The sequence below is a fragment of the Vanessa cardui genome, chromosome 24, assembly GCF_905220365.1.
Source record: "Vanessa cardui chromosome 24, ilVanCard2.1, whole genome shotgun sequence".
Classification (NCBI taxonomy): domain Eukaryota; kingdom Metazoa; phylum Arthropoda; class Insecta; order Lepidoptera; family Nymphalidae; genus Vanessa; species Vanessa cardui.
Window position 1 is genome coordinate 4,176,163 of NC_061146.1, and position 13,995 is coordinate 4,190,157.

General features: G+C 33.3%; 1 protein-coding gene across 1 annotated transcript; it reads right to left on the bottom strand.

Annotated features, from left to right (window-relative positions):
- Positions 1-2,051: 2,051 nt before the first annotated feature.
- On the bottom strand, positions 2,052-10,152 carry LOC124540043 (mannose-1-phosphate guanyltransferase alpha-A). The gene is made up of 9 exons (XM_047117443.1): positions 9,993-10,152; positions 9,149-9,347; positions 8,341-8,509; positions 7,096-7,307; positions 6,623-6,719; positions 5,237-5,395; positions 4,243-4,363; positions 3,524-3,667; positions 2,052-2,226 (listed from the first exon to the last, which is right to left on the bottom strand). Exons 1-9 carry the CDS (start codon positions 10,030-10,032, stop codon positions 2,126-2,128), a joined length of 1,242 nt encoding a protein of 413 aa, XP_046973399.1. The 5' UTR covers positions 10,033-10,152; the 3' UTR covers positions 2,052-2,125.
- Positions 10,153-13,995: the final 3,843 nt, after the last annotated feature.

The following is a 13,995-nucleotide window of genomic DNA, read 5'->3' on the forward strand; positions in this document are numbered from 1 at the left end:
AATAAACGGTCCCCGGCGCGGCACACTTTTTACTGTTGTTTAGTATGAGTATAACATATCTGTTTATTAGAATATCATTGGCCAAATCACTACAAAGAGTTCAATAAAATAGAATTGAAACAAGCTTGATTTCCAAGGAAGGTATACTTTTTTATGCCTAACACCTGATGTACCATATGAGGGCGACAACTATGATTTCATTTTGCACATTTAGTTCGTATTATCTATTAAGACCAAATAATATTAGTAAGGAAAGGTTTTTTCATCTTAGCTTGGTTAGTGTTAAATATTGCTACAGATAAAAAATACCCACACAAGTTTCTGCAACGGTTTACCTGTATTCTATGGTAAATATTTCTTATCTTTGAAAATGTATTTACAGCTAACTTTTATAATTCACTGGGATAATATATAGGAAGGTTTAATACTTAAAATAAGTCACTAATAGTAATTACTTTGGTTGACATAACCATTTTTACATACATGATATATTTTCAAACTATAAAGAAAATTCTCATTATAATCGAATATAGCCAATCTTTCGCGTCTATGAATGACCAAACCAGAAACTATACGAGATTGTGATATTGCTAACTTTACTTATATGTATAGTCGAAGTTTTCGTATCACGCTGATTACTTTGTTAATAAAATAAAATATTTCTAGGCTAATATTACTATATTTATGTTAAAACATAACATCTTCTGATTTTTAATTATATGTATTATCAATAAATTCACAAGGAGGGTTATTCTCAATAAAGGAAAAGCAGTTGCGCAGGAGATATAGTTTTTAAATGTATATGCATAAGCACTATATTATCTTGATCTCATATATTCTAATAAAACTGGATACAGTTCAAGCTCAATACTATATTTCGACGGTCGGTAGTATTATCACTTGTATAGAATCTTTGAGAAGCTGATTAGAATTTTTTTGACCATTGTTTTACTACAATCTCTGTACTAGTAGGAGCTGAGATGACCCAGTGGTTAGAACGGGCTTCTTAACCGATGATTTCGGGTTCAAACCCAGGCAAGCACCACTTTATATATGTTAAGCACATATATAAAGTGGTGCTTGCCTGGGTTTGTGTCTGGATTAGTGTTTTTGTCTTTGTGCCTGGATTAGTGTTTATAATTTATCTCGTGCTCGGCAGTGAAGGAAAACATCGTGAGAAAATCTGCATGTGTCTAATTTCATCGAAATTCTGCCTTATGTGCACCATTCTGCCATATTCCACCAACCCGCATTGGAACAGCGTAGTGGAATATGTTTCAAACCCTCTCCTTAATGGAAGAGGAGGACTTTTCTCAACAGGCGGAAATGTACAGGCTGTTACTTTACTGTACTAGAACAGCGAGGATGCTTAGGCAGTATGAGTTGAGATACGGATATTGTACAGAAAATATGTATCAATCGATAAAAAATTGCGGTTTTCCTTAATCTTCACTAATAGGTAACATCAGTTAGTATAGCTGTTAAATGACGATTCAAAAGTGCTTGTGAAGTATATTTTGATATTGATTTCGTTTATCATTCACATTAAACTGTCAGCTGGTCTGATTCGACAAGTTAAACTATTTCCTGGTAGATAAGGTAACTATTTAGATGTTACATTTCCAAAAGAAAAGTCACAAACAGTCAATTTTCGACAATCCTTAACTTGTTTCGGATTTCGAAGAACACGACCACTTGAAAAGAAATCACAGAAACAAATTGCTTATATTCGTGTCACAATCACATAACGATCAACGAGCTGAGATGGCCCAGTGGTTAGAACGCGAGCATCTTAACCGATGATTGCGGGTTCAAACCCAGGCAAGCACCGCTATATATATGTGGTTAATTACTGTTTATTATTCATCTCGTACTCGGCGGTGAAGGAAAACATCGTGATTCGAAATTCTGCCACGTATGCATTCCACCAACCCGCATTGGAACAGCGTAGTGGAATATGTTCCAAACCCTCTCCTTAATGGAAGAGGAGGACTTATCTCAGCAGTGGGAAATGTACAGGCTGTTACTTTACTTTACTTTTACTTTAATCACATACCAATAACATTATTATTTTACTAATAATTTATGTACAAAGCAGTCCATATTTGCTGATGTTAATATTATACTATAATATAATCTCATGCTTAAAACTCCTCGTTAGATGTTTATGGGGTAACACAATGGAATTCAGGAGAATCGTCTCAGCTGGCACCACCACACCGGCACCTGAAATAAAAATCAATATGTTTTTTTATGGGGGACGAGCTAATGGGTCACCTGATGGTAAGTGGTCACCGTCACCCATAGACAATGACGCTGTTAGAAATATTAACTATTCCCTACATCGTCAATGCGCCACCAACCTTGTGAACTAAGATGTTATGTCCCTTGTGTCTGTAGTTACACTGGCTCACTCACCCTTCAAACCGGAACACAACAATACTGAGTACTGTTATTTGGCGGTAGATTATTCTGATGAGTGGGTGGTACCTACCCAGACGGGTTTGCAAAACGTCCTACTAGCAAATAAAAATAAATAAATACAGGAATTTCACAAGTTATAACGTGCCAGTGCGAGAGGCGTAAATAAAACGTTCTATTTCTTAAATATTGAGAACAACAAGTAAAGAAATTTATATATCATTTATACTATCAAATCATTGGCCTAGTGTATACTGCTCGAAGCGTGAATCAGAAGTAAAACCTCCTTCGTACTCGGTTGGCGAAGATTCATCGGTGGTCTTAATATTACAATTCTTACGATTACCACGTTATGTGTTACGAATAATTATTAAATTCACTACGATCACTTTGGTGATCTTTGTGTTATATTCCCCAGAATGCTCGAGTGAAGTGTTACGAGAATTCGATGGGAAATATATTACGTAAAGTATATTTCGAGTTATCAATACTCTAGTCCAGTGCAATTATAACACACGTGTAACAATACCTCCATAATGTCTATTCCACATAGTAAAAGAGAAAGGCCAAATTATCAAATTTTTGGTAAAAGGCTTTGGTACTATGTAATAAGACAAACTCTTTAACAGTATATGTACTGTATAAGGTCCAATAAGCTATTTTACAATGCAAAAAATAAGTGTAAATTATTGTAATCAGTATATATTATGAGTTTAAAAATGATTATTTATTAACGAAGTCGAAAATAATACTTAATTTATTCAAAAATCCATAAATAAAATTGCATTGTGTTAAACGTTTATCACGTGACACAAAACGTTCCTGATTGGTCGGGTTTATGATGAAGTCACTTACTTGTTACCTTAAATTGTTTGCCTACTATATATATACCACAGATTAAAATACAGGCAAGTGACGTCACCTACCCCATTGCATCGGCATATAGTCCAAGTAGCAATGGTAATATGATATTTTTCGGCAAATATGTACTAGAAATAAAAATGAAAAATAACAAATTTTACTGGATACCTTAACCTCTACTTTATTATATTATTATATAAAATGGATTTTAAAAACCAGTCAAATAGCCTATTGTACCCACCTAATATACTTATAGATGGATTAAGCCTGCCGTCATTGTTGAAGAGCGGAGTGTTGTCCATCTTAGCGAAGGGTTTGTTGGGGTCCGGGTCCGAAGGAGTCCCTTCCACACGAGACCACTCGCCCACCGACGCTTCTTGACCAACTGCAGACAAATTATACATCAATACAGAGGTTATCCAAACAAAAAAAAAAAAACGATTATCCTTTTTTAAAAATAATAGTTAAATAAAAAAAAATTGAGTTATGAAAGAACACTAATCCATTTACTTATAACAATTTTTATTTAATTTCCAGAGTATTGATAGAGTCGTTACCATTCAAAATTCAATTATATTACGAATCCATACTGAATACCATAGACAACAATCTATATATAAGACTTGACCATAGATTATGTCAATTCAATGTCAGAATTGTTTGTTTATGCTGTGAATATGTTAGATTTTATCACAAAAAGCATCGATATTATTAGAGGCGCAGTCATCGTACGGCATATGTTTCATACAGCATGGCGACAGTCTATCTAACACATTGCAATAAATATTAATTCGGGGTTCCTGGCCATTACAACCACTGCGATGGCTGTCCTCGGCAAAGCTCGTGAGGGATCTTAGCAATAATCCCTACACTAACAAATCCTTCTTTCGTAATTTCAACTACTATAGACAACGAATCAAAGACAATGAGACATAGACAATTTTACATTTTATGTCTTACCAACGGAATACATGATGAGCGTGTGTTCGTGTATTGTCGCGTTGTTCAATATTATAGACTCCTTGATCCTGACGCCCGCCTTCACGGTCACTCCAGCGCCGATGGACACATTCGGACCGATCTGAAATAAACCAGAAATGTATAAGACATAACTACAGTGATATTGACAAAACCAAAATATAATTCATTCGAGTATGCTTTTACAGACTCTTTTGAATTATTATTTAACAGAACAGTAGTTTAAGAGGACTGATTCCTCTTAGGAGAGGAATTCCTCTCAAGAAATTAAATGGTTTATCTTGTACAACACTTGAAATTAAAAAGTTATGTCAGTTTCTTTTTATGGTATAGGTTGGCGGACGAGCATATGGGCCACCTGATGGTAAGTGGTCACATCACCCATAGACAATGACGCTGAAGAAATATTTACTATTCCTTACATCGTCAATGTGCCACCAACCTTGGGAACTAAGATGTTATGTGCCTTGTACCTGTAGTTACACTGGCTCACTCACCCTTCAAACCGGAACACAACAATACTGAGTACTATTATTTGGCGGTAGAATAACTGATGAGTGGGTGGTACCTACCCAGAGGCGCTTGCACAAAGACCTACCACCAAGTGAAACAAAACTATATAAGTATAATTTTGTTTATCATCAATAACACAATTTAACAGAGACGAATTACCTTCATCGGGAGCATTAGCCAGTCCGGTATAACAAGTAAAACAATGACGATAGCTATCCCTAAACATATCATATCTATACGTTTAATTAAAATATATAACATATTTAATTATTAGAAAACCAATAATTGAATTTTGCGTAAATAATAACTTCATATTGCATAATTTTTATATTTCACTTTTTTTTAATATTACAAATACTTAGTCGAATTTAACATGGATTTAAATACAAAGATAACTTAACTAAAACTTTAAAAACAGTCTAAAATATTTCAATAACTAAGCATTAATATATATTTTACATACCACAGCAGTACTGTCAACGACAGCGGTGGGATGAATGAACACATCCGGGAGGATGTTGCACGGCGCGTGGCTGAGCCGATATCGATGCAACTCCAGGTAATGACGATTCGCGTATATCGCTGAACCGGCCGTTTTCACTTGTGACCACCAATTTGTTACCTAAATTATATAAATTTACTTTTAAGAAAGAAACGGTAATATTTTATGGGTCAAAGATTTCCTAAAAGCCTACATATTTGGGATGTCGTAGTTTGGGCGTGTGTGGATACCGTGCAAAATGAGAATGTATTTCGAAATGTCACCGTAATTAAATAGGCACTAAATTCGCAAATAATCACGAAGCAAAACAAGTTACTAAATGAGTTTAATTATCGTCTCAAAAGGTAAGTGATACGAATTCGCGTGTCGTTTCCATGAGATGTTGTATGGTCATCGTTTGAGGAAAACATTGTTGGTTTTTTTTAGTCTTTTAAACATATTCCATTGATCATTGAATTAAATTATTTTTATGTGAAAAATTTAAGGTTTCTCAGTTTAAAGACAACTTATGTAGACGAACTCTTTCGCTCTCTTATAGCATCCCAGATAATATAAGAGAGAAAAAGAGTTAGTTCATTGTACTGTCATGAGCCACATTGAGAGTCGAGATGGCCCAGTAGTTAGAACGCGTGCTTCTTAACCGATGATTGCGGGTTTCAAACCCAGGCAAGCACTTGATTCATGTGCTTAATTTGTCTTTATAATTCATCTCGTGATCAACGGTGAAGGAAAACATCGTGAGGAAACCTGCATGTGACAAATTTCATAGCAATTCTGCCACATGTGTATTCCACCAACCCGCATTGGAACAGCGTGGTGGAATATGTTCCAAACCTTCTCCTCAAAAGGGAGAGGAGGCTTAGCCCAGCAGTGGGAATTTACAGGCTGTTATTGTTGTTGTTGTTGTTGTAATATATAAATTATATAAATTTAATTTTAGGTATGTGTTTTTTCCTAAAAGCCTACGTTTTGGGATGATACTGTATGAGCGTGTGTGGATACCGTGTAAAATGAGAACGCATTTCGAAACGACACCTCAAAATAATCACAAATCACAACAAGTCATTACATGAGAGTAACTATCGTCCTAGAAGGTAACTGATAAGAATTCGTGAGAGGACAGTTGAATCTTCTTAATAATCGTTTTCATGAGATGCAATTCAATTCAGGAGATTCAGTAGTTTCTAAATAAAAAAAAGTTATTTCAGTTGTATATTAATTAAACATGTATATATAATATGGCTAGCTAAACAAACTATTATTGTAAAGTATATACCATAACTTAGATACTTGTAATATTATAATAACTTGGATACTTCTATTGGATGTTCTAAATAAAAAACCTACCTGTATTGCATATAATTTGTTAGTTCCTGCTAGCGATGCCAGAACGTCCTGTTCCCAGGACATGTAGCCAGGGTGGGCACTGCCTTGACCGTTGCCACTAAAACATATACACTTCAGATATAATATGATCAGATAAAGTAAAAATTATATACTTCATTCAAGTATTGTTACTTAAACATTGTCAATATATGGCTAGCAATGTTTTGGAATGATCTAAAAATATGCTACTATGGATTTCCGGACATTAAGTTGATGCGGATGAAATTTCAAATTCTGACGAGACATCCAAGGGAGAAATTCAGAAACCAGGATTAATATAAATAAGGTTCATGGTTAATAGTAAAATTAACTACTTTTTTAAACCTAGATAATACTGTACAATATTTTTCTTGTCCTTTTCATTACATATAACATTCTCAACACAATCTACACAAATTTAAGACAAGCTATGAATAAAAAAGGGGTATCCATACTTGTAAAATCCATCCTGTTTCCTCTGAAATGCATCAGCCATTGTGTGAAACACTTGTAACGAACACACGTAAACACCACAATTGATCAGTGTAGATATATAGCTGTTCGGTTTCTCAACGTAATGTGTCACAGCCTTCGTATTAGGTTCACGGACCATACAGCCGTAGTGAACTGATTGTTGACGCGTCGCTTCTGTTCCCATTATTGTGACCTTGAAATATTTAAACAATTAAAAATATTGAAGCAATAATTAATTAAGGATTTACTAATATTCCTATTTACCCCTTATAAGCTATTTGACTGGTTTTTAAAATCCATTTTATATTATTTAGTAGAGGTTAAGGAACCCAGTAAAAATTGTTTTTTTTTTTATTTCTAGTACATATTTACCGAAAAATATCATATCAAAAATTCCACATTTAAATAACGCGCGAAAACGCTACTTGGACAATATGGCGCTGCAATGGGGTCGGTGACGTCGCTTTACTGTATTTCAATCTGTGGTACATATAGAAGAAAAGCAAGGTTTACATGAAAGTGACTTCATCATAAGCCCGGGCAATCAGGAGCGTTTTGTGACACGTGACAAACGTTCAATTAAGTATTATTTTTAAGTTTCGTTAGTAAATAACCATTTTTAAACTCATAATATACACTGATTACAATAATTCACAATTTACATAGCCTATTAAAAATATTGAAGCAATAATTAATTAAGGATTTACTAATATTCCTATTTACCCCTTATAAGCTTATCAATTGTGTTAGGATTAGGGACGATAATAGTCCAAGATGTCAGGATTGATCTTGCAACTTTTTAGATTGCTAACTACCCAATTAACCATAACCAAACTGAATGTAATATCTAGTAGAATTAAATGAACCATAATTATGGTATAAGTTTAGTTCATAAGAGATTTAGTGAATTATAAACTATCAAAAGTTATCACTTCATTATACTATTATCTCTGTCAAATTATATTAACGATACTATCCAGTGATATAATATTGTACATAAAGAATGGATAAACTAATTGATACCAACGTTGGCAGAGCAATGGCAATGTAATCTATTATTTTATTCTAATATAATTGCTGTCAAATAAAACTAAACTGAAATTTCAATATGTAAAAATACTCCTTGACATTGCGTACAACCAAGTTATATACAGTATATTAAGAAGCTAATGTAACTGACATTCCAGGGAAATAGAATGAGTCTTATTATAAGTATTAATTCTTACTATAGCTGTTTCTTTTTCTTCATGAAATGCCCATAACTCTTTAAGTGGGAAGTCAGCGCAAACATCGCCATTAAGAAGAAAGAATGCTGTCGGATTTCCTGCTCTAATTTGGTCCCGGAAATGGTAGAGTCCTCCACCGGTGCCAAGTGGAGTGAATTCCTGAAGATATCTGAAATGAAAGGGAGCACACACAGTTATTGTTTCCTTATTTTACCCATTTCTATCTTATATGATCTATGGTACAATACCAAAATCAAGATCCAAATATTCTTTACTTAAGGCTTATGAAGCCCATATTAATGGTCATGTTTATATTTAATTATAGAGAGTGTCTATAAAGTATGATTAAATTCACATATGTTCTGCCCAGAAATTGACAAATACTAAGTTTTAATTTTTATGATCTATGTCATCTTGTGCCTTTTTTTTTGACATGAGCTTAAAAATTATTAACAGTTTTCTATACCATTAATCCCATTGTGTTACAATCTGTACAGCTGCTATTGAAATATCTATGTAGCTTTCTGGAAGTATTCATTATCCTATTTGTTATTTTTCCAGTAGAAAAAATAAAGCAGCACACACATTTTAATTGCTGAAATTGGCATTATTTGTAGTCAATCAAAGTGTATGGTACTATAAAAAAAAGAGCAAGCAAAGGATGATTTTACAAATGCTACATTTATTAGTTGTATTGCTTTTCAAAATTAAGACCTTTTAAGTTGTATAGGTCTAAAACAGAAGGCATCAGGATAACAGTGTAACCCACTCAAACTTTACTGTAGTGAATAGATATTGTCATAATTACCTTATTATAACATGATATTCCTTTTGCATTTCACTGACAAACGGAGTCATAGTTGTTGTGGTGTATGAACCAATTATAAGGATCTCTTTACAATCTGTAAGCTTTGCACATGCTGCTATATGATGTTGTATCAATGGTAGGCCAGCTATGGGGAACAATGGTTTTGGTGTATCAAGAGAGAGAGGGCGAAATCTTGTTCCTGAAATAAATAAATTCATATGTATTATGAACCTTCTTAATAACAAAAGCTGGATAATATGTATAATGAGCAATAGGACTGGTCTTATACATGTATTTCTTAACTATTGTATGTTTATATATGTATACTAACTATGTTTTCTATTGGTGTAAATTAAAAACAAATATAGTCAACTCTTGGTTACATAATATTAAATCCATAAGCAACAGTTGCTATACCAAGTCTTTATAATTTAAGATGTTTTGTATTCCTAGCATGTTATTTTATAGATTTACTACCTGTGAATTAATGCCATACAATATAAATATAACACCAATGACCTAAGAATTACCATACCCTACTATCATGCTACTTTGTAATGATAATTTTAAGTATATATGTGCTTATATCTTACAATACAAATAATACTCAGACTAAAATAATAGACAATTCTGAGATACAAAATAATTCTAATACATCAACTTCTTTAAAATTAATTCTGATTACTGATTTCATGTAAAGCTAGGTTTATATAAGGGTATCGTGATGATTTATAAATTAATCTTCATGAGAATTACAGTATAGTATCAATAATAAACAATACAAGGAATTTATATCGCACCGATAAAAGCCGGTGACGTATAACATCATAAAAGTGAACTGTACCTTTTTGTGGTCCACCGATAAGTATCACAGCTTTTAACATTTTTGAAGCCTACTTTTAACTATTTTTATAATTAGTAAAACAAAATATTCACAACTTTTTCGAACTTATTTTTTTAACTTGTTTACACAAGACCTATCCTCTCAATGTATGTCAGCAAACTACTACAGATAACAAAAACAGATTAAACTTATTAAGTACACGTCAGATCCTATCAACAATACTTGACAGTGACAATTGAACAGATAATGCAATTAATTTTCCGACTAAAAACTTCCAAAATAAATAAACTGTAGCCTTAACTCGAGAGATTAAGATAAACAAATCTCAGATTTACTTCATTCATGCGATCTTTTTTGTAATAGTTCTTCAAACATTTTTTAAATAATAAAATAAAATTATTCACACAAAACTTATATCTTAATAATTTAGAATAATATATAGAGTGAACTGTGTCAGTATTGTTAATAAGCTAATATTTGACCCGGTAATAGCAATTTTTTATTATGTTACAAAATTTAAGAATCTATAATAATACTGCAGGCGCTGACATTCTAACTAATAAGCTAGGCCATGTTTAGGTAAGGTAAGGTAACAAATACAAACAGCCTATAAATTTCCCACTGCTGGTATAAGGCCTCCTCTTCCTTTAAGGAGAGGGTTTGGAACATATCCATGTTTATCTAAAAAAAGTTGGTCTAAAATAATCTTTCAAGAAAAAAAATTCGAAAGGAAACCGACCATATCGCGTGAAATACGTTCCAACGTCTTATTTAAAGGCTCTTTATACCCGAACGTACTCAATCATTTTAATCAAACTAATTTAGTAATTTTTTCGTTCAATAGTTTTATTTATAGGGCAGCAATGCACCTGCAAGCCCCCTCGTATTGCGGATGTCCATGGGCGATGGTAGTCATTTCTATAAAAAAAAATATTTAAGCTACAATTATATCAAGTACTGAGATGTTTGTTACTCAGAACATACCCAAGACCGTCTAAAACAATCTAAACTAAAAACATAGGTGTTAGGTAAAAAACATAGCAAAAACGTGGGAGTATTCGCGTTGAGTATATAATATCGAAAGAACAGATTGCTCAGCGTGATATAATATAGGGGAATACCTTATTAGCAAGTCAGTATAAACAAAAAGGCAACATCGCAATAACGGCCGGAGGTATATTACATATATGCCATCTGTTGAAACAAATCACCTCCGCCGTTTGATGACCTCCGTGGTCGAGTGGTGTGTACACCGTTTTCAAGGGTACGCCACTCCGAGGTCCCGGGTTCGATTCCCGGCCGAGTCTATATATATTATCATTAGTTTACTATGTTGTCTTGGGTCTGGGTGTTTGTAGTACCTTCGTTACTTCTGATTTTCCATAACACAAGTGCTTTAGCTACTTACATTGGGATCAGAGTAATGTATGTGATGTTGTCTCATATTATTATATAATCACCGCCTGTAATTATATAACAGTCATTATAAAATAAATAATTTAAAAAAAGGAATACCAAAGCTAATAAATGTGGACATAGAATTTATTAGAACATACGGGTGAAAGAGATGCAGATTTCTTCAGGAAGGTTTCCTTCACTGAAATGAATTGTTAACACAAATTAAGCACCCAGGCTACTTTCCCCATGTTTGAATCCATAATATCCGTTTTTGTCTTCAGATCAGGTTCTGTGTGTGCCCCTGGGTTATAACAGCATGTGAGTGTTATGCTGTTTGCTGTAATGTCAAATGATTCAGTCGAAATGTTAGATAAAAGAAATCGTCCGCAGACGTTCTATTCACCACTGATGTTACAATGAACAACATATTGAAACCTGTTAAAACAGTTCCCAGAGCAATCGAATAATACGAAATATTCTTATAACTAACAAAGCAGAGGTAAAAAAAAATAATTTAAAAAATATTGGGTTTTTCTTGTATAATTTATTACATTTACGGATAATTGGCACACAGTAAAGCAAATTTGTATTTAGGTATAATTCATCTCGAGCTCGGCGGTGAAGGAAAACATCGTGAGGAAACCTGCATGTGTCTAATTTCATAGAAATTCGGACGCACCACCTCCACCAACCTGCATTGGAACAGCGTGGTGGAATATGTTCCAAACCTTCTCCACAAAGGGAGAGGAGGGCTTAGCCCAGCGGTGGGAAATTTACAGGCTGTTGTTGTTGTTGTTGTAAAGCAAATACTTTATCATAAACAATCGACAACGGTGGCGATTGGGTTTTTAGTAAAACAACTGCACTTGTTTATGTTCTTAACTCTGAATGTGTATGAAATGGAAATAATCTAAATTTGCTTACCTCGAAACTAGTTGTTTTAACATGCAAGGCCGCCTGGGTAAGAACTACTCCCATATATAGTCTACGGCAAAAATACAAAACTAAATATTTTGAGTTCCAGTTCGAAGTTTGATAAAAAACTGTAACTGTAAACTGTTTGGTAAACTTCTCACCGCTGGGCTAAGGCCTCCTCTCTCTTTGAGCAATGCTCGTTGGTGGATTCACATGTGGCACTATTTCGTTGAAGTTAGACTCATTCTTGTTTCCTCACGATGATTCATTTCGTACTCGGCGGTGAAGGAAAACCTTCAACGCATGAATTATATTCCAATAGAGCACATGAGAATTCAATGGTAAGTACCTTGAATTGAATTGAATTGAATCTCATCTCATCTGGGATTCAACCGACAATCATCAGCAAATTTACCCTTCTAACATTGATAAAGGTCTTTTTCAAGATATACGGTATTAAAAGTAAAATCTAAAAATAATACTTGCTACACATTGTTAGCACGCTAACGTAAAGTAGACAATGATTAAATTTTATTATTATACAGAGTATAGTACTTTTCCTAACTGTGTCCCAGTCGTTTGGGGTCCTTCCATTCTACTCTATTATTCATCACCTGATCGTTAAAATATATCTCCATACACAAATTATACATGTCACCCATCCATCTATACAGAATATGATGTGGTTAAATAATGATACTTATAAGCTTGGCAATCATATCAATCTACTTCTATATAAACAAAAAGAAATGTTTGTTCTTCCTACGTTACTACACCATTAGGTAATGCAATTGTGAAGCAATTTTATGGAGTTGCTTGAATTTTGCCCAAAAAGGTTCCTAATTCAGTAAATAAGATTTTTTTTTGGTGTTTTTATCTTTTAGTATAGAAGTATTTTCTAAGCCCCTATTATACCAATTCAACAACAACAACACCAAAAACAGCCTGCAAATTTCCCACTGCTGGGCTAAGGCCTCCTCTCCCTTTGAAGAGAAGGTGCGGAACATATTCCACCACGCTGTTCCAATGTGGGTTGGTGGAATATACATGCGTTAAAATTTCTATTATACCAATTCGAAGTCGCCCAAAGTAGTTTTACTAAGTTTTAACTATAAATAAATTATAACATATACTAATCACGCTCAATTAACTTAACATATTCCATTAATGTGACATAACCTTTTAAGCTATAAATAAAGTTAGTACCTACCTGATATTAAGGTTCTTTTATTTACATATAACCTTCAAAGATATTTTTTAAAATACGTAATATTATGCAATACATGAAAATTTGGAACGAATTATAATAAGAAAAATAATTTTAACTCATATGAAAGAACTATGCACATTATTAAAAGCAATATTTTTCTCTACATGTGGTGAAAGAAGCTGAAAATTCGTATTAATTTAAATGCATATTAATAATAAAATAATACCTTACTTAGACAATAATGAATAATTAGGTATACAAAGATTTTTTTGTTCATGATTTCACTTTACCGTCCTTCAAATTTATTTTAACAATACAAGAACAGAAAACGTACTCATTTTAATTACCAATTACTACCGAAACAGTAACTGTTTTTTTTTTCTCATAAAATTATCTCGATATTTTTCGAATCGATTTAATTACATATGCAAGAATTCGATTATAAATTGGAAAATACACAGCAATCCGGTTGATCACAAC

Excerpts from the sequence above, each read along its gene's own strand:
- LOC124540043 (XM_047117443.1), bottom strand. The coding sequence starts at position 10,032 with ATGTTAAAAGCTGTGATACTTATCGGTGGACCACAAAAAG. Across the intron at positions 8,510-9,148 it reads GAATATCATGTTATAATAAG|ATATCTTCAGGAATTCACTC; the intron begins GTAATTATGACA and ends CTTTCATTTCAG. Across the intron at positions 6,720-7,095 it reads AAACAGGATGGATTTTACAA|TGGCAACGGTCAAGGCAGTG; the intron begins GTATGGATACCC and ends TATATGTTTTAG.